Below are 18,365 nucleotides of genomic sequence, written 5' to 3'. Positions count from 1 at the left end.
GAGCTACTTATGGGGTCTTCAGCTTGTATCATGATGGCTGGAGTTTCATGACTGGATGCATGTGGCTTTTCTTCGGTTTTGATTTTGGTTTGGATTTGATAGAGGTCTTTATAGAAGGGTTTACTGGGATAGATGAAGAAAAGATGATTTTTGCTTGGATAGGACTCCAAACTCATGGGCAATAAGTATAACAGTCATCGGAAATCCAATTAATTAAGAATTCAGGAGAAACTTCTTTCCCTAGAGAGTGATTGAAATGTAGAGTTCACACAGAGTGAATAGCATAGATGTATTTATGGGGAAGCTGAATAAACTCATGAATAGTAACGACACAGAATATTGTGTTGATGGTGTTAGATGCAGTAGTTGGGGAAAGGCTAGGTATGTAACTCGGACCCATTCAACCAAATGGCTATTTTTGCACTGTACACTCTATGCAGCAACTTTTCAAACAAAAAAAATTTTAATTATTGCAAGCCCTTGTAAATTAGCACCTTGATATACAGCATACATGATGCAGGTATATGAAGCCTTAAAATAGACTGGAATACCTCTTGCCGATAATTGAGGTGAAGGCTTGGATCAGCTTATTGTGTGCCTGAGTTATAGAGTCATAGTGAAATACAGCACAGAAACAGACTCTTCGGTCCAACTGAATAAATCTAGTCCCATTTGCCAGCATTTGGGTCATATCCCTCGAAACCCTTCCTATTCATATACCCATCCAGATGTCTTGTAAGTGTAGTAATTGTATCAGCCTCCAGCACGTCCTTTGGTAGCTCATTTCATACATGCACCACCTTCTGTATGATAAAGTTCCCTTTTAGGCCCTTTAATATCTTTCTACCTGCACCTTAACCTATGCCCTCTAGTTTTCAACTTCCCCACTCTGGAGAAAAGACATTTTTACCCCAACCATGTTTACCCAATCCATGCCCTTCAAGATTTTATAAACCTTTATAAGGTCACGCCTCAGTTTCTGTTGCTCCAGAGAAAATATTCCTAGTCTATTCCGCCTCTTGCTGTAGATCAAGCCTTCTGACCCTGGCAACATCCTTGTAAAGATTTCTGAACCCTTTCAAGTTTCACAACATCCTTCCTCTAGTAGGGAGACCAGAATTGCATGCAATGTTCCAATAGTAGCCTAAACAATGTCCTGTACAGCCACAACATGATCTCTCTGCTTCTGTACTCAATACTCTGACCAATACAGGCAGGCATATCAACTGCCTTCTTCACTATCCTATCTATCTGTGACTCCACTCTCAAAGAACTGTGAACCTGCACTCCAAGGTCTCTTTGTTCAGCAACAGTCCCCAGGACGTTACCATTAAGAGTATAAGTCCTGCTCTGATTTGCCTATCCAAAATGCAGCACCTCACATTTATTTAAATTAAACTCAGTCTGCCATTCCTTGGCCCATCTTGATCAAGATCCTATTGTATTCTGAGGTAACCTTTGCTGTTCACTACTCTTCCAATTTTAGTATCACCTGCAAACATGCTAACCATACCTCCTATGTTCACATCCAAATCATTTATATAAATTATGAAAACAGGCCTCCAGTCTAAAAAGCAATCCTCCACCAACACCACACTCTGACTTCTACCTTCGAGCCAATTCTGTATCTAAGTAGCTAGTTCTTCCTGTATTCCGTGTGGTCTAACCTTGCTAACCAGTCTACCATGAGGAATCTTGTTAAACACCTTACTGAAGTCCATATGGATCACATCCACTGCTCTGCCTTCAATCTTCTTCAAAATACCTCTTCAAAAAATTTAGTCAAGTTCATGAACCATGATTTCCTACACATAAAGCCACATTGACGATCCTAATTAGTCCTTGCCTTTCCAAATACATGCAAATCCTGTCCCTCAGGATTCCCTCCAACAATTTTCCCACCACTGATGTAAGGCTCAGCGGTCTACAGTTCTGTTTTTTTTCCTTACCACCTTTCCTTTATATGGTGAAGTGTTGCTGGCATTAGAGCATAAATGGGGATCAAAGTTTTGTGAATTTCTCTTCATTAAGACTCTGTACATACATGCTTGTGGGCTATTATCAATAATGTCTCAAATTAACCATTGAACTAAGAATGGGACGAGAGAGAGAGAGAGAGCTGCATCCGTCCATTTGAATGGGATGTGTACCCAATTGAGAGGAGAGCTAGAGCTTCATTGACACCAAAGGCACTAAAATTGCTGTGAAAAAGTTTGTAAACTTTATTATACCTTGACTTAGCCAATTTTATCATTAAACAGTTACAGCTTGCATTTATTTGGACCTTAATATAATAAAATGTGCCCAAGTATTTTACAGGAGTATTCTCGGACAAAATGTGCCGTTGAGACGCCTATCAAAATATTTGGATAACTGATTAAAAGATTGGTCTAAGATCTTTAGATTTATGGAATACCTGCAAGGAGAAGTGGAAGATAGAGAGGCTTAGGGAGGGAATTCCAGAGTTTCAGACCTAGGAAGTTGAAGGTGTGGCCATAGTTTGTTCAGATTAAGGTTTCTTTGCCTCTAATTAAACCTTCACAGGTTTTTAAAGATATTGGAAAGTCTTCACTCAGCCAAGTTGAGACTACTTGACATTTCGTTCCCTTTGGTAACATACAAACTCTGGTTAGAGCTCCATCTCAGGCAATTCTCAGGAATTGCACCTAACCTCCAAGCTGCATCAGGTTTCTGGGAACTGATCCAAATGGTTCACTGTCAAGCTTCAGTGGAATCAGCAGTTGCTTAGTGAGGCTCTGTGTGGCACAGTGCTCACAGAAAGACAATGAAAGGTAGGCAGAGAGAAGGGTAAAAACAATGACTGCAGATGCTGGAAACCAGATTCTAGATCAATGGTGCTGGAAGAGCACAGCAATTCAGGCAGCATCGAGGAGCTTCAGCAAAATCGACGTTTCGGGCAATAAAGGCAGAGAGCCTGAAGCATGGAGAGATAAGCTAGGGGAGGGTGGGGGTGGGGGGAGAGTAGCATAGAGTACAATGGGTGAGTGGGGGAGGAGATGAAGGTGATAGGTCAGGGAGGAGAGGGTGGAGTGGATAGGTGGAAAAGGAGCTAGGCAGGTCGGACAAGTCCGGACAAGTCATGGGGACTGGAAGTTTGAAACTAGGATAAGGTGGGGGAAGGGGGAATGAGGAAGCTGTTGAAGTCCACATTGATGCCCTGGGGTTGAAGTGTTCCGAGGCGGAAGATGAGGCGTTCTTCCTCCAGGCGTCTGGTGGTGAGGGAGCGGCGGTGAAGGAGGCCCAGGACCTCCATGTCCTCGGCAGAGTGGGAGGGGGAGTTGAAATGTTGGGCCACGGGGCGGTTTGGTTGATTGGTTCGGGTGTCTCGGAGATGTTCCCTAAAGCGCTCTGCTAGGAGGCGCCCAGTCTCCCCAATGTAGAGGAGACCGCATCGGGAGCAACGGATACAATAAATGATTTTAGTGGATGTGCAGGTAAAATTTTGATGGATATGGAAGGCTCCTTTAGGGCCTTGGATAGAGGTGAGGGAAGAGGTGTGGGACACATGTTGACCAGGACTTATTGTTTTAACCAGCAGATGGAGCAATTGGATATGATGTTTGTTTTTGTTCTGCAGTACACAACTGCAGTAATCGAAGAATGTGGTGCTAGAAAAGCATAGCCAGTCAGGCAGCATCCAAGGAGAAGGCGAATCGACGTTTCGGGCCTAAGCCCTTCATCAGGAAAGGCTAATGCCCGAAATGTCGATTCTCCTTCTCCTTGGATTCTGCCTGACCGGCTGTGCTTTTCCAGAACCACACTCTGACTCTGATCCTCAGCATCTGCAGTGTGCACTTTCTCCTACAACTGCAGTAGGCCTGCTGTTACTCTGGGGTCTGGTCTAGTCAGCTAATCACTGTCAAAAGTACAGAAGCTATCTGAGATCTTTGATCTAAGTGCTTTGATAATTTTGTGAAGTTAGATTGCCTTTTCAATTTCGCAATTTGTTGCTGATTGTGGGCTCTTGCCATGTCCAAATTGGATACCTTGTTTCCTTACATTTCAACAGTGACTGCACTTCAAAAAGTAGTTTACTGACTCTGTGATTTGAATACCCTGAGGTTAATTTTCTAAAAGACATTGCAAAAATGTAAGCTCTTTCCTTATTTCTTTATCTTCCCCGGCACACTTCATACCTATCTTAAAGAGATTGGTTGATCAACTTATTATTGCTTCACAGGTGATGGTTCCAGTATTGCTATTGCAGGATTGGGGAATCATGCCTTGATTGCAGCTAGGGTAGTTTATCAAATCATTTCCTTCACCATATTCTTTCAGATATTATAGAGTTGGATTTGGCCAAAAACCTGCTTGCTTCCTGGGATAAGGTAGCGCAAATTACTCGACAGTTGAGGAAACTTGAACACCTTGATCTCAGGTATGGAATCTACGAAAGCTAATAATTTCAGAAGTCTTATAACATAAAACTGATTTTATTTTGGGTGGGGGGATGGGGAAGAAACAATGTTATCAAAGCAAAGCAATAATAGCAGGAAAATAAAGCATTATTTGATTCCAACTGAAATTTTTCTGATTAAGATGTCATAACTGTCTGCAGCAACAATCCTCTGTTATGGTTCCAGACAGGATATCCCAAATTGTCAGGCTCCCAAGTTTTAATGGATCTTAATTTAAAAATGGATTCCTTCCCTTGTGGATCCCTCCTCCCAGAACCAAATGAACTTAAATTTTTAAAAGGATCCCATTTAACCAGGCTTTCTTGAATGAACAAAAGTGAGTTTTTTAGTTACTAAATATGACAAAGATTAAGAACACCACACACAGGTTAGTAATAAGTAGTGTGTCCAAAAATAAAATATATATGGACAATTCTGAGTTGTTCGATAAGAGTAGATTGTATAACATTGCCGCATTTACATGGTATGGTACCAGTAGTGTTGACACTGGTGGTTGGGCAGTTAATTTAAGATATGTGGCTTTTCAGGTTGATTGAGGTTCTTTGATCCTGGCCCCTCTCAATGGTAGCTGACTGGCAATACTCAGAGCAAATGAGCTTTTTCCTCTTCACCCACAATGTAGGGGTGTTTGATAGATGTTCTCAAACTGTGACCTTCACGACACACTACCACAACTAATACATCAGGCCACTACACACAGACCAGGGCTTGGAGTCGTTTAACCCCATTTTACTGTATATTCCTGATACTTTGCCAAATAGTCACTGAATTTACATCTTTTGGTTGGAGCAGTTGTATTTAAAAAATTACATTTTGGAATTAAAGTTTGCAAATACTTTGGGATTCTGATCTGTCGTCCTCAAAGGTCACTTGTATGATGGATCATGAAAGGATAAATAGCCTTAAAACTAGACCTTGACCATCCAGTAAGGTATCAAGAAGCATTTCCTCAGACAAAGGATTGTGGAAATCTAATACACTCTCTCTTCCCCCAAAAGCTGTTGAAGAGTGTAAGATTTTTTTCGTAAGATAAGGTTGTGAAGGTTTCTGGAGTCCAGGTGGATTAATGAAATTAAGATATGGATTGGCCATAATCTAATTGAATAGTAGAGCAGGTTTAAGGGCCTGAAAACCCAACTCCTGTTCCGATGTTATTATTAATTGAATGCTGTCCATCCAGTGTTGTCCAAACTTTTGTCCATCATCAGTGTAAGACATCTCAACCTTATTAGGTTGACTAATATGTTCAGTTGTGCTTCTGCCCAGTGGCAATGTAAACATTTTCAATCTTGAACGTAAATGATCAACAACATCTATTTGTTTCCTATGAAGGTACTTTCAAATTTTATGAAGCTAATGTACACGTGTGCATTGAAATCTATTTTATGAAACAATTCTATGGTTATGGGTGTATTCACATCAGCTTTGAGCTATCATTTTAATCTATTTGATAATCACAAAATGGTGAGGTTACATCCTGAGTATATAATCTAGGGGTGACACTCCCCTGTGCAGTACTCCAAAAGGTATTTCTGGTGAGACTTTAAATCGTGGACCTGTCTCTCCTCTCAAGTGGACATTATTACCTTATTAGCTTACAGTTTCACCTTAAATTATCCAGACATACTTAGAACATCATAAATTTATGAATTCTGTGTTTGTGACAGATTATGTAATTGTAGCTCAAAAGATACTCATTCTCAGTTTCAGCACCTGAGGCTCTGCAATGTTACATCAGATGTCTCAATGTATTTTCATAATTTTTTGAAAAGAGCTTGGTTTTATTTCCAGCATTAAGTCAGATTCGCAACCAATTTTGGATTAGATAATGAGTTTCATTTCATGCTTAGAAAGTCTTTCTCCCCACACTATTAACCTAAGAGCCTGCTGGCAAAGGGAAAAATGCCTCTCTTTCTCTGGGTAACATCTGCAGCATCGTAACCTGCAATGGTACATGCTTTTATCGTGACCTGAGTGCTCAGAGTGACAGATGAGTCGGTGCAGCAGTGATCCAAGCTGCCCTGTGACTTTCAAACTCATTTCATACATGTTTGACTTTGCATGCCAGGGTCCTCTGCCATTTGGTCTACCTTTTTTCCCAATTCTTATATATAGAGATTTATTAAATCATGAGGAGCATAGATAAGATGAATAGCAAAGGTCTTTTCCCTAGGATGGGGGATTTCAAGACTCGGGGACATATTTTTAAGGCAAAAGAAGAAAGATTTAAAAAGGACACAAGGGCAATTTTTTTTTTTACACAGAGTGGGTAGTGCATGGAATGAATTACCAGAGGAGGTGGTGGAATGCACGTACAGTTAGAATGTTTAAAAGACATTTGGATAAGTTCATGATTAGGAAAAGTTTGGAGGGATATGGGCCAAACGCAGGCAGGTAGGACTAGTTCAGTTTGGGAATGTGGTCGGTGTGGACTAGTTTCCATGCTGTACAAAGTGCCAGCACCTCCACATATTTGACTCTAGAACTCCTCTATGCCCACTACCAGCCTATCTCTGTGGCGTAAATGCTTAAAAGGTTATGGTGATGGGATGCGAGGTGGAAAGAGGATTGTGAGGAGGCCAATGTTGACCAGTTGAACTAAATGCCCTATGTCTGTGATTTATATTCTGTGTCAGACATTGTCTGGAACAAGGTTATGAGACAGAATGAGTTTGTGCAGACCCTCACAAGTGTAGTTTTCTTGAGGGACAAAGCTGCAAGTCCGGTCTTCCACTCACACAGGTTTTGACCATTTTCTTACATGGAATTGGACTGCAATCAGAGATCGAGGCAAGGCTTGATGAAATAAGCTTATGGTGTATTCACTGCCATCTCTCCTGATTTGGGTGCAGGTGTGATGATCTCTCAGCGAAGTGATAAGATGATTTGGCTGAAACCGGCATTCTATCAACTAAGTAAATAGGTGCTTGGTTTTATGACTGTTCTTGCCAGCTAAGTGATCCAGTTTTTCTTAAGCTATTAGGATTCCGAAAGGAGCTTCTAATGTGTTTTTCTGCTGCTTTTCATGTAATTTTCTGTCTGTCTTGTTTCACCAGTCAAAACAAATTGGCTATTATTTCCAATCCAGTCTCCCTGTCCGATGCGTTCGCCAACCTGAAGGCATTAGCCATTCAACACAATGGACTGACGTGGGCCCAGGTAACACTGGCATTCTGTTTTCTGTAACAAAATGAGGTGATGTGGCATATATCTGACTCTGTTCTCTTTGCAGGTTCTGGAATGTGCCCCAATGTGGCCTGTGCTTGAAAGGGCCCACTTCGCATCTAATGCTATTTCTGAGTTAGAAAGGTAAAGCTAATTATTAGTCCACTTTCAGCATTAACCAAGATTACACCATGAAATGCCTCACAGTGATAGCTGTGAGCCACGTACAAGCAATCAATTACTCAAAGGTTTTTGGCTTTTTTCCACTTTACCTCCTCCAAGTTGATTGGGTGTCATTAAAAGTACAGGTAATTGGACCAAATAGGAGTATGATACTCTGACCAAACCAATCAGTTTAGACAGGACTTTGAATTATTTTCTTCTTTGTTAACGTTAGATTTTGGTTCATAATTTTCTTTTGAATGTTTATCACCATGTGTCTAAATCTTAATGTTTCAACTATTGAATCTAAGAATTGAATGCACACCTGTGTATTGCTGCTAGTTTTATCTGTAACTGATATTTAGATTTTCTTTTTATTGTCTGCATATTTAATCTCTTTCCATACATTTTGCCTTGTTTAGGCCTGTTGGTGTTCTTCAATCCTTGACATTACTCGATCTCAGCTCCAATCCGCTGGCTGATGAGAATCAATTGGTGCACATTGCTTATTTGCCAAGGTTAATTGACATCATTTCTTTGTGTTGAAACTCGCAGTTCAAATAGCAACATATAATCCAACTTCAGTGTTACTTCCATTGAATCTTTTATGTATTGCTAAAGCCAACAATGAATATGAGGTTCTTTTATTTTATAAACTATTTTCATTTGATAATATTAATCCAAAGCATTGTGTATCACTCTAGTGTGTCTCATCTCAAATGTTAAAGTGATATATGTCCATATGCAGAAAAACCTGGAAAAGTGGCAAGTTACATTTGTGGCACACAACTGCCAGGCAATGACCATCTCCTTCAAGTGAAAATCTAACTATTGCCTCTTGACATTTAATGGCATTACCATTGCTGAATCCTTGGACGATACAGAGATTGGTGCAGTTGCAGACAGTGAGGAGGATTGTCAGAGGATACAGCAGGATATAGATTATGTGTAGAAAAATGGCAGATGGAGTTTAATCTGGACAAATGAGGGGGTTATACAGTTTGGAAGGTCTAAACAGGTGGAAATTATACAGTGAATAGCAGAACCCTTAGGAGTATGTAGAGGGATCTGGGTGTGCAGGTCCACAGATCACTGAAGGTGACAGCACACGTAGATAAGGTAGTCAAAAAAAGGCCCATAGCATGCTTGCCTTCATTGGAAGGGGAATGGACTATAAGGATAAGCAAGTTATGCTGCAGCTTTAAAGAATTTTAGTTAGACCACACTTTGAATATTGCGGACAGTCTGGTCACCACACTACCAGAGGATGTGGATGTTTGAGAGGTTACAGAAAAGCGACCTGATAGAAATTTATAAGATTGTGAATGGCATGGATAGAGTGGAAAGTATGAGGCTTTTTCCAGGGTGGAGGGGTGAATTACCAGGGGCACAGGTTCAAGGTGCAGAGCGGCAGTGGTTTGTGTTTAAAAGAGATGTGCAAGGCAGATTTTTCAGAAAGGACGGTGTGTGCCAGAGGAGGTGGTGAAAGCAGAGATAATAGTAGCATTCAAGAAGCACCTGGATGAATACATGAGTAGGAAGGGAATAAAGGGATATGAATCCTGTAAGTGAAGACAGTTTTAGTATGGAAGGGCAAAATGTGCCCGTGCAGAGTTGGAGAGCCAAAGAGCCTGTTCCTGTGCTGTATTGTTCATTGCTGTCTGTACTTTGTTCCACTACAAACATCTTGGGAGTTACCATCGTCTAGAAACTAAATTGTAGCCTCAAGTCGGTCAAGACCGGCTGTCCAGCCTTTCCTAAAAAGGCGACACAGGCATTAGTGTAGTAACTCTTCTCTGAATTACTTCCAGTGCATTTACAACTTCCTTTAAATAAAGTGACCAATACTATGCACAATACTCCAGATGTGGTCTCACAACTGCCCTGTGTAATTGACACATAAATCCCTCACTTTTGTATTCCATTGCCCTCAAATGAATGATAATTTTCTATTAGCTTTTCTAATTACTTAGAAGTACTACAGTGGTTTAAAAAGTCAACTGACTTTGTGAAAGATGATTATGGATAGCATTAAATGCCAGCCTCATTATTGATGTCCTCATGCCATGAATGAATAGAAACGTTATTTGGATTATATTTCCATGACAATTTTCATTGGCACTTTGAAAGGCGTGGATACTGTCTGTGCAAATTGGCTGTTGTATGACTTTTACACTACAGCGCTGACAACAGTTCATTTACAACATGTTATGGTCTAAAGTGGTACTGTAGAAATGTAAATTCTTTTATTTTCTTTTTCCCAGTTCATTACTGCCTTTCCTTCCTTCCATTACCTCAGTAGATCCCCATTCTATATAGACTCCTATGCTTCAGGTTAATATCTAGCTGCATGTGAAAATATTCAAACCTCTTAGAGTTGCTTGGAGTTGTGCACAGTGCTGTTTCCTGCAGACAAAAAGCAAAATGCTCCTGGAAACCTTAGGAAGCTAACCCTGACCAACTGCACCTATCCAGGTGACTGTCCTTCAGGGGTGGGGTCAAAAAGTATGGTGCTGGAAAAGCACAGTCAGTCAGATGAAGAGTTAATGCTTGAAACATCAACTCTCCTACCCTTTGGATGCTGCCTGACCGGCTGTGCTTTTCCAGCACCACACATTTTGACTCTGATCTCCAGCATCTGTAGTCCTCACTTTCTCCTTCAGGGGTTGGGGTTTTGCAATACCTGCACCTCAATGTGTGGGGACTGGTGATGCTTATCTGTAACAGTCCCACTCGTACCCTGGAACCTGTATTGTCCAATTCTTCTTCATGTTCATCTTATTTTAATAATCGCAATCTTGATATCTGTATTTATGCTACAATTTTATTTATCAGTCTCAGGCTTCTTTGTCATTTCCATTCCAGGTTGGAGCAGCTCATATTGTCAAACACTGGGTTAACCTCACTTCATTTCAATGATGTTCAACAAGGTATATGAATATTAATGAAAACAATATATCTATGTTTTTATCCCCTTTCGTCACTGGCCATGACATCTCATGCTCGCAGCCTCCTCGACCTTTTAGCATTATCAGATTTTCCTCTGTGAATCTCAACACTTTAGTCTTATCGAGTTGTGCAGCTTTTCAACACTCATCTATTTGGTACCAGATAATGGTTAAGAGCAAGAACATTGGTCAAATCTTAGCTTGTATGGGAGATCATCAAACACTGTAGAGTATTTCTTAATCAAGTCACTGGGAAGCTTCAGGTTAATTTATGCATTGGGTATTTTTCTCCTCTGCATGACCTTCTGCAATGCTGTGTATCCTATCTAGTTACTTTGCCCTCTGCATTGGCATTTGGAGAGCTGTTTCTTATTGATCTGCTATAACCTGCTGTGGAATTACACTGAAAATTCAATCGGACAAAATCTTGATGTAGCCTTCTTGCAGGTATACTGATGATTACATAATTGCAGGGATTTGTAAATTTATGCAGACAGTTGGTTCAAAGGGTATTGTGGATATGTTTTTCTTAAATCTGATTGTTTTAATCTTGTAGTTGTTTTAATATTTCCTCTTGTGAAGTAGTGGAAGAATTCAGAGACTAATGAACAGTCTGACAGGCTACAATTTAAATGACCCTTTCGCAACTGTAGCCATCTTTATACCAAATTTAGGTTAGTTAATTCTATCAGAATGATTTTATAGAGCTTCACAATGGTGGTGTATCTTTCTGTAAAGAAGCACAGTTTATAAAGATTAGGCTCCAATGCTAGCTATCGCTGCCGGATTATCAGAAATAGAATGCCCACATCCAATTATTTCTTTGCACGAATCCCTTTTCCTACACTCTGCCATGGGATGGGATGAGGAATGGTTTGACTTTTAACACAGCAGTGTCAGAAGTTTCAAATCTATGGTGAGAACCCCTCCTATAGTTTGGCAACACTCGATCTGAGGAATGCCAGCAGGGGAACAATCCAGATGTTCATCCTTCATTGAGTGGGTATGGAATCCAAAACAGGATTGATTCTCATGAACTGCAACTCAGTGCCATGTAGGTACATGGAGAGTGCAGTTAGGCACGAACTTGCTGTAATTTAATTGGAGTCTTTTTAGTTGACAAATGTGAAAAATATCCTTTCCTGAGTGTTCACTTTTTTTTTGTTTATTCTCTTTCAGATGGTAAAACAGCAATGTTTCCAAAACTAAAATTCTTAGCAATTGACAAGAACCAAATCTCAGAGGTAAATCTATTTCAAGGAATTTAATTCCATGAAACAATATTAGGAGTGGAAGTAAATATGCTTGCATTCACACTAATGCTGCTAGTTTCTGTCAGTTTTCTTTACAGTGTTCGTCCAGTTCACTTGAAAGATGTTTTCAAAAATAGTTAGGAATTAGCATAACTGCATGATGACTAGTGATGTTTGTTAAAATTTTTTCTCAACTTTTCCACATTTTTTCCCGCAAGTAACACTTCCCTGTGTGGTATAGCCCTTAAGGATTAGCCCCAAGTACCCGTTTTTTCAAACCTAAAATCAGTTTGTGTGTGTGTGTGTTTATTGGAGAGTGTTTGTTTTACTTCACTTCTCTAGGACTAAACATACAAAGTCTCCATATTTGGTTCAGTGAGTAAAAATATTTCCTGCTCAGTCAGAAGTTTTGAATGCTGCACTGTCAGATGTCTTTCAGATGAGATTTTAATGCAAGGCCATGTCTGTCCTCTAGAGTGAATGTAAAAGACTCTTTGGCTGCTATTTTGAAGATGCATAGGTCATTTCTCCTGGGTCTCCTCTTCCCTCAATCAGCATCACTGAAGCAAAGAAAAGGACCTTGCCTTGCCGCAGTGCTGTTTGTGGGAATACATTCGGTACAAATTAGCTGCTGTATTTTCTACTTGCAACACTAAACTTTAAAAGTACAGAAATTCATTGTTTCTAAAGTGTTCAGGGATATCTTGATTTTGAACGATGTCATATAATGAAAGCTTGCCCTTCTGTTCTTTTCCTGGTAGTCATACAGTCAACTATTCCAGCACAGCATCTTAGTTCACTGCAAATAGACAGCCCTGCAGCAGTTCTGCTCATAACTAACTTAATGTTGAGTAACTGGAATATTTAGAATTGAAGTTTGGAAGTTTATTGTGCTTCATCTGTGGAGTTGATAATTGAGCTATCAGCTTGTTTCTGTAGCCCTGCAGACACATCAATCAGAATTCTTGGCAGCTTGCTTCAGTTAGTTGAAGTGATTTACTCCTTTGAGATCTTGTTTGTCGGTTTAATGATGCCTTTCTCAAAGCGCTTGATACCTGTCATTGCTATTTATGCAGTACTAACACCTCACAGAAATGGTTGGTCAGGGAATGTACAAATTTGATAGGGTGATGAGCAGGAAGGGTGTGGATTGTTAATCAGAGCCTAAAGGTGTACTACTAATTTATTAAAGTTGACTTCTCCCTCTCTGCACCACTTGGTTCAGTCAGGCTTTGTCTGTACAGAATGTACCAGGCTGTAATTGTACTGCTCAGTGGGACATTCTGGGCTAATCTGAGATCTGCCAATCAAATCTTCCAGAAGGTTCTGCAGTAGACTGCAGCTACATTCCTGATGGGATTGCTATCTGTTTTTCAGTTTCATCAACTAGTACTTTTAGCTGCTTGAAGCTGTATGCATACAGCAAAAAGCATTGAATAGTGCTTTAGGGCCATTTGTCAACTACAATGCAAAGCTGGATTTTAGCAATCCTGCTATAACATGACTAAATGTTAATGATTTCATTGACAGACTTAAGAATTTTGAATTCAATCAGTTAGAGATGATGTTTGAGCTCATAATAGGTCTACAGTATACCTATAATGACAACTTGTTATGATAGAGCATCTTGAACACGCTGAATTGTTTTAGATCTTCACAGGAGAATAAAAAATCTTTGATATTAAGCCAAAGAGTGAGACTTTAAAATAGTCGGTAGGCTTTAAGGAGTGTATCTTAAACAGAGAGAGAAAGGCTGAAAAGCACAGAAAATGTCAATCTAGCTGTTGTCATTATAACACTGAGCTTAAAAGACAATGTTCAAGAGATCTGGTGTTTTAAATATGATGTACAGAGAATAGATGGTTTAACATTTGTTCGTCAAGGTAACCTCATGCAACCTTATGTTACCTGGAGCTATGTTCTTAACACTATGCTGACTGTAATAATATTTCTTATATTATTCATTTATTTATTTTATATTAAATTTGGTACATTATCTCTCTTGTTAAGTCTGATTAATGACATCAGCATGATAATTAATAGCTGTCATTCTAAACTATAATCTTAACTGGCAATTGACTCCATTGTTCATTTCAAGAATACTATACAATAAACGGTATGTAGACCTAAAATACAGAACACAGGTACAGTTTAGCAGCAGCATCATAGGTTTCACATTCCTTTTACATTTCTTCAGCCCTTGACCGGTGTCAAGGGCCAATGATGACGAGGTGAAGAGTGTGATGGGGTCAGTTTCTATACTTACGATAGCTCATTTCCTCTGACCACCCTCGTATGAGACTGCTTTGTTGGCCTAAACTTTTCTCTCTGACAACTCACAACAAATGAAACTAGTCAACTAAGTATATAAAATTATATAGAAACTACAGTGCCATAACAAACCATTCCAACCAATAGGTGCATATTGGGATTTGTGCTCGAATTGAACCTCCTCCCACCCTATTACATTTCACCTTTTAACACACTCTTCCATTCCTTTCTGCTGAATGTATTTATCTAGGTCTCCTTAAATCTATCCACATCAACTATTCCATGTGTGGTAGCGAGGTCAACATTCTCATCACTCCCTCAGTAGAGAAGTTTCTCTTGAATTTCCTCAAAAATCTTCTCTCAAAAAAATCTTTTATCTGCCATGTTTCTTTCTTGCCAGTTAATCAAAAGACAAAAGTTTCTCACAAAATAAAGACCAAAATCGTTAATTGCTACATAAGATTATATAACTCATAGAAATGATCATAGAATCCCTACAGTGTGGAATCAAGCCCTCCAGCCCAACAAGTCCACACAGACTATCCGAAAAGCAACCCACTCACACTCATTCCTCTACTCTTACTCTACATTTACCGTGACTAATGCACCTAAACACTTCAGGCAATTTAGCATGGCCAACTCCCCTAACCTGCACATCTTTGGATTGTGGGAGGAAACTGGAGCACCTGGAGGAAACTCACGCAGACACGTGCGTGATAAGGTGGTATCTTATCACCACAGTTAGTGGCAACTAGGAATTGACGGTATGTGTTGATATGGTGACCTTGTTAATGGCATCCATATCCAAATAAAGCTTTAAAACCATACTACCAAAGCACATCTGTGTAATATGCTGAAAGATTAGAGAACCAGAGAACCATGCATTGATATTCACTGTATAATCTTAGAAGATAGCTTTACAGAACTTAGATAACGGTCCAATCTTGAATTAAAATGTTCCCCTAGATATTTACAAAAAATTGCACCACAAAAACCATCATCCTGCATAGCACACAATATTGATAATAAAAACAACTCTATGTTTATGTTCAATCCAGAGAGGAAAAAGGGTTTGAAATTCTGCACTGTGCACCAATAACAAAATGCAATAAACAGAATGTGACAGTAGGACAGCAGAAGCTCTAAGGCTACCATCTGGAGAACAATGTAAGGAAAGGATAGTCAACTGTAACGAGAACTTTTAGCAGTATGAAAAAAAAAATGGAGTGTCTGCCAAACTGATAATTTTCTAGCATGAATACAGCTTGTAGTCCTTTGCAAATACCAGCATAACAATGCTTTAATTCTATCCAAGAATGAATAGATTAGATTCCCTGCAGAGTGGAAACAGGCCTTCAGCCCAATAAATCCACACCGACCCTCCGAAGAGTAACCCACCCAGACCCATTTCCCTCTGACTTAATGCACCTAACACTACGGGCAATTTAGTATGGCCAATTCACCTGACCTGCACATCTTTGGATTGTGGGAGGAAACCGGAGCACCTGGAGGAAACCCACACAGACACGGGGAGAATGTGCAAACTCCACACAGACAGTCACCCAAGACTGGAATTGAACCTGGGACCCTGGTGCTGTGAAGCAGCAGTGCTAACCACCGAGCCACCAGAACAGAAACTTGTGTTTTGACTATTTTCTGTCCTGAACACGCTACTGGTGTGGTTAATTGGCACCAAAATATTTATAACTAACCAATAGCAAGATCAATTGTTTCATTACTTCGTAAAGTTCAAGAACAAAATGAGTGGACAAAGAGCAAGTTAAAGGGAATGAGGAAGAATGACTAGAAACTTGGTTGAAAAATAGGCTATTTCAGATGTTTTTGAAGTTAGTCTGAATTGTTAGTTTTGGTCCAAGCTAGTTGAAACTAGATAGTTAACATCTGAAACATTCAACAACAAAGCAATATGACTATCTCTTAGTTCCTATGTAGTAAATATTTTTTACGACAGACAACAATAAAATGAAGATGTGATAATTGAACAAAAACACTTAGGAGTTAATCATGGGTTTTAATTATAAGGCCCTCCAAGTGTACAAAGCAAAAGAAAGAAAAAACTTTGGCACATGTCCCACTTTATACATTGCTCAACAGCTCAAATTTCTAAGATAATCAACACTGAGAAACATAATCTGTGAAGGTTACATCATTGGCAGCATAACCACATTAGATGTTGACTAAAGTGTTAATTGCAAATTCCACATCAATTATAAGAATCATGACACAATCTTAGAAGACTTGAGCCAAGCTAGACCACTTAGAATGCAATACATACATCCCTTGTTGCATTATTGACTGACAGCATCTGTATGCAATCAGCCACCAATTTAATTTATTGTCGATATTTTACTTGAAAATACTGCTGATCATGTCCTGAATATACCACTCCCCACCTTTTTCCTCTACTACATTGATGACTGGATTGGCACCACTTCGTGCTCCCACGAGGAGGGTGAGCAGTTCGTCAACTTCACCGACACATTCCACCCCGACCTTAAATTCATCTGGACCACCTCAGACACCTCCATCCCCTTCCTAGGCCTCTTCAACTCCGTCAATGGTAATAGACTCAACACTGACATTTGCTACAAACCCATCGACTCCCACAGCTACCTGGATTACACCTCCTCCCACCCTGCCTCTTGCAAAAATGCTATCCTTTATTCTCAGTTCCTCTGTCTCCGCCGCAACTCCTCCCAGGAGGACCGGTTCCACCACAGAACACGCCAGATGGCCTCCTTCTTTAAAGACCGCAGTTTCCACTCCCAATTGGTTGATGATGCCCTCCAGCACATCTCATCCACTTCCCGTACTTTCCTCCTTGAACCCCACCCCTCCAACTGCATCAAGGACAGATCTCACATGGTCCTGACCTTCCACCCCATCAACCTCCATATACATCGCATCATCCTCCGTCATTTCTACAAATGGATTCCACCACCAGAGATGTATTTCCCTCCCCACCCCTATCCACTTTCCGTAAAGACCGTTCCCTCTGCGACCGAATCAACACAGACATCTACTACAAACCAACCGACTCCCACAGCTACCTGGACTACACCTCCTCCCATCCTGCCCCCTGTAAAAACGCCATCCCATTCTCCCAATTCCTTCGTCTCCGCCGCATCTGCTCCCAGGAGGACCAGTTCAAAATACGTACAACACAGATGGCCTCCGTCTTCAAGGACCGCAATTTCCCCTCCGACGTGGTCGACGGTGCCCTCCACCGCATCTCCTCCACTTCCCGCTCCTCCGCCCTTGAGCCCCGCCCCTCCAACCGCCACCAGGACAGAACCCCACTGGTCCTCACCTACCACCCCACCAATCTCCATGTACAGCGCATCATCCGCCGTCACTTCCGCCACCTCCAAACAGACCCCAGCACCAAGGATATATTTCCCTCCCCTCCCCTATCAGCTTTCCGTAGAGACCACTCCCTCCGCGACTCCCTTGTCAGATCCACACCCCCCACCGACCCAACCTCCACTCCCGGCACCTTCCCTTGCAACCGCAGGAGGTGCAACACTTGCGCCCACACCTCCCCCCTCACTTCTCTCCAAGGCCCCAAAGGAAACTTCCATATCCGCCACAGATTCACCTGCACCTCCACCCACATCATCTACTGCATCCGCTGCAGCCGGTGTGGCCTCCTCTATATTGGGGAGACAGGCCGCCTACTTGCGGAGCGATTCAGAGAGCACCTCTGGGCCACCCGGACGAACCAACCCAACCAACCTGTAGCACAGCATTTCAACTCCCCCTCCCACTCCACCGAGGATATGCAGGTCATTGGACTCATCCACCGCCAAACCACAACAACCCGACGGTCGGAGGAGGAGCGTCTTATCTTCCGACTGGGAACCCTCCAACCGCAGGTGATGAACTTGGACTTCACCAGTTTCTTCATCCCCCCTCCCCCCACCTTGTCTCAGCCGGATCCCTCCAGCCCGGCACCGCCTTCCTGACCTGCAGTCGTCTTCTTGACCTCTCCGCCTCCATCCTACTCCGACCTATCACCCTCACCTTGACCTCTTTCCACCTATCACATTTCCAACGCCCCTCCTCCAAGTCCCTCCTCCCTACCTTTTATCTTCTCCTGCTGAACA

The 18,365-nt window shown here is 41.2% G+C and overlaps 1 protein-coding gene across 2 annotated transcripts in view; it reads left to right on the top strand.

Moving 5' to 3' along the window:
• Nucleotides 1-18,365, top strand: part of tbce (tubulin folding cofactor E) — a 62,040-nt gene that overhangs the window by 25,845 nt on the left and 17,830 nt on the right. For both annotated transcript variants that reach the window (XM_043679874.2, XM_043679864.2), the window contains exons 6-11: nucleotides 4,300-4,399; nucleotides 7,496-7,598; nucleotides 7,672-7,748; nucleotides 8,189-8,284; nucleotides 10,632-10,696; nucleotides 11,894-11,958. In XM_043679874.2, the coding sequence (XP_043535809.1) occupies nucleotides 4,300-4,399; nucleotides 7,496-7,598; nucleotides 7,672-7,748; nucleotides 8,189-8,284; nucleotides 10,632-10,696; nucleotides 11,894-11,958 (506 nt within the window). The remainder of the gene's footprint in view (nucleotides 1-4,299; nucleotides 4,400-7,495; nucleotides 7,599-7,671; nucleotides 7,749-8,188; nucleotides 8,285-10,631; nucleotides 10,697-11,893; nucleotides 11,959-18,365) is intronic.

This window comes from Chiloscyllium plagiosum, unplaced genomic scaffold (genome assembly GCF_037043375.1).
Source record: "Chiloscyllium plagiosum isolate Xiang-an unplaced genomic scaffold, Cpla_swu_hap1 HiC_scaffold_3, whole genome shotgun sequence".
Classification (NCBI taxonomy): Eukaryota; Metazoa; Chordata; class Chondrichthyes; order Orectolobiformes; family Hemiscylliidae; genus Chiloscyllium; species Chiloscyllium plagiosum.
This window is presented reverse-complemented; position numbering and strand designations above follow the sequence as displayed.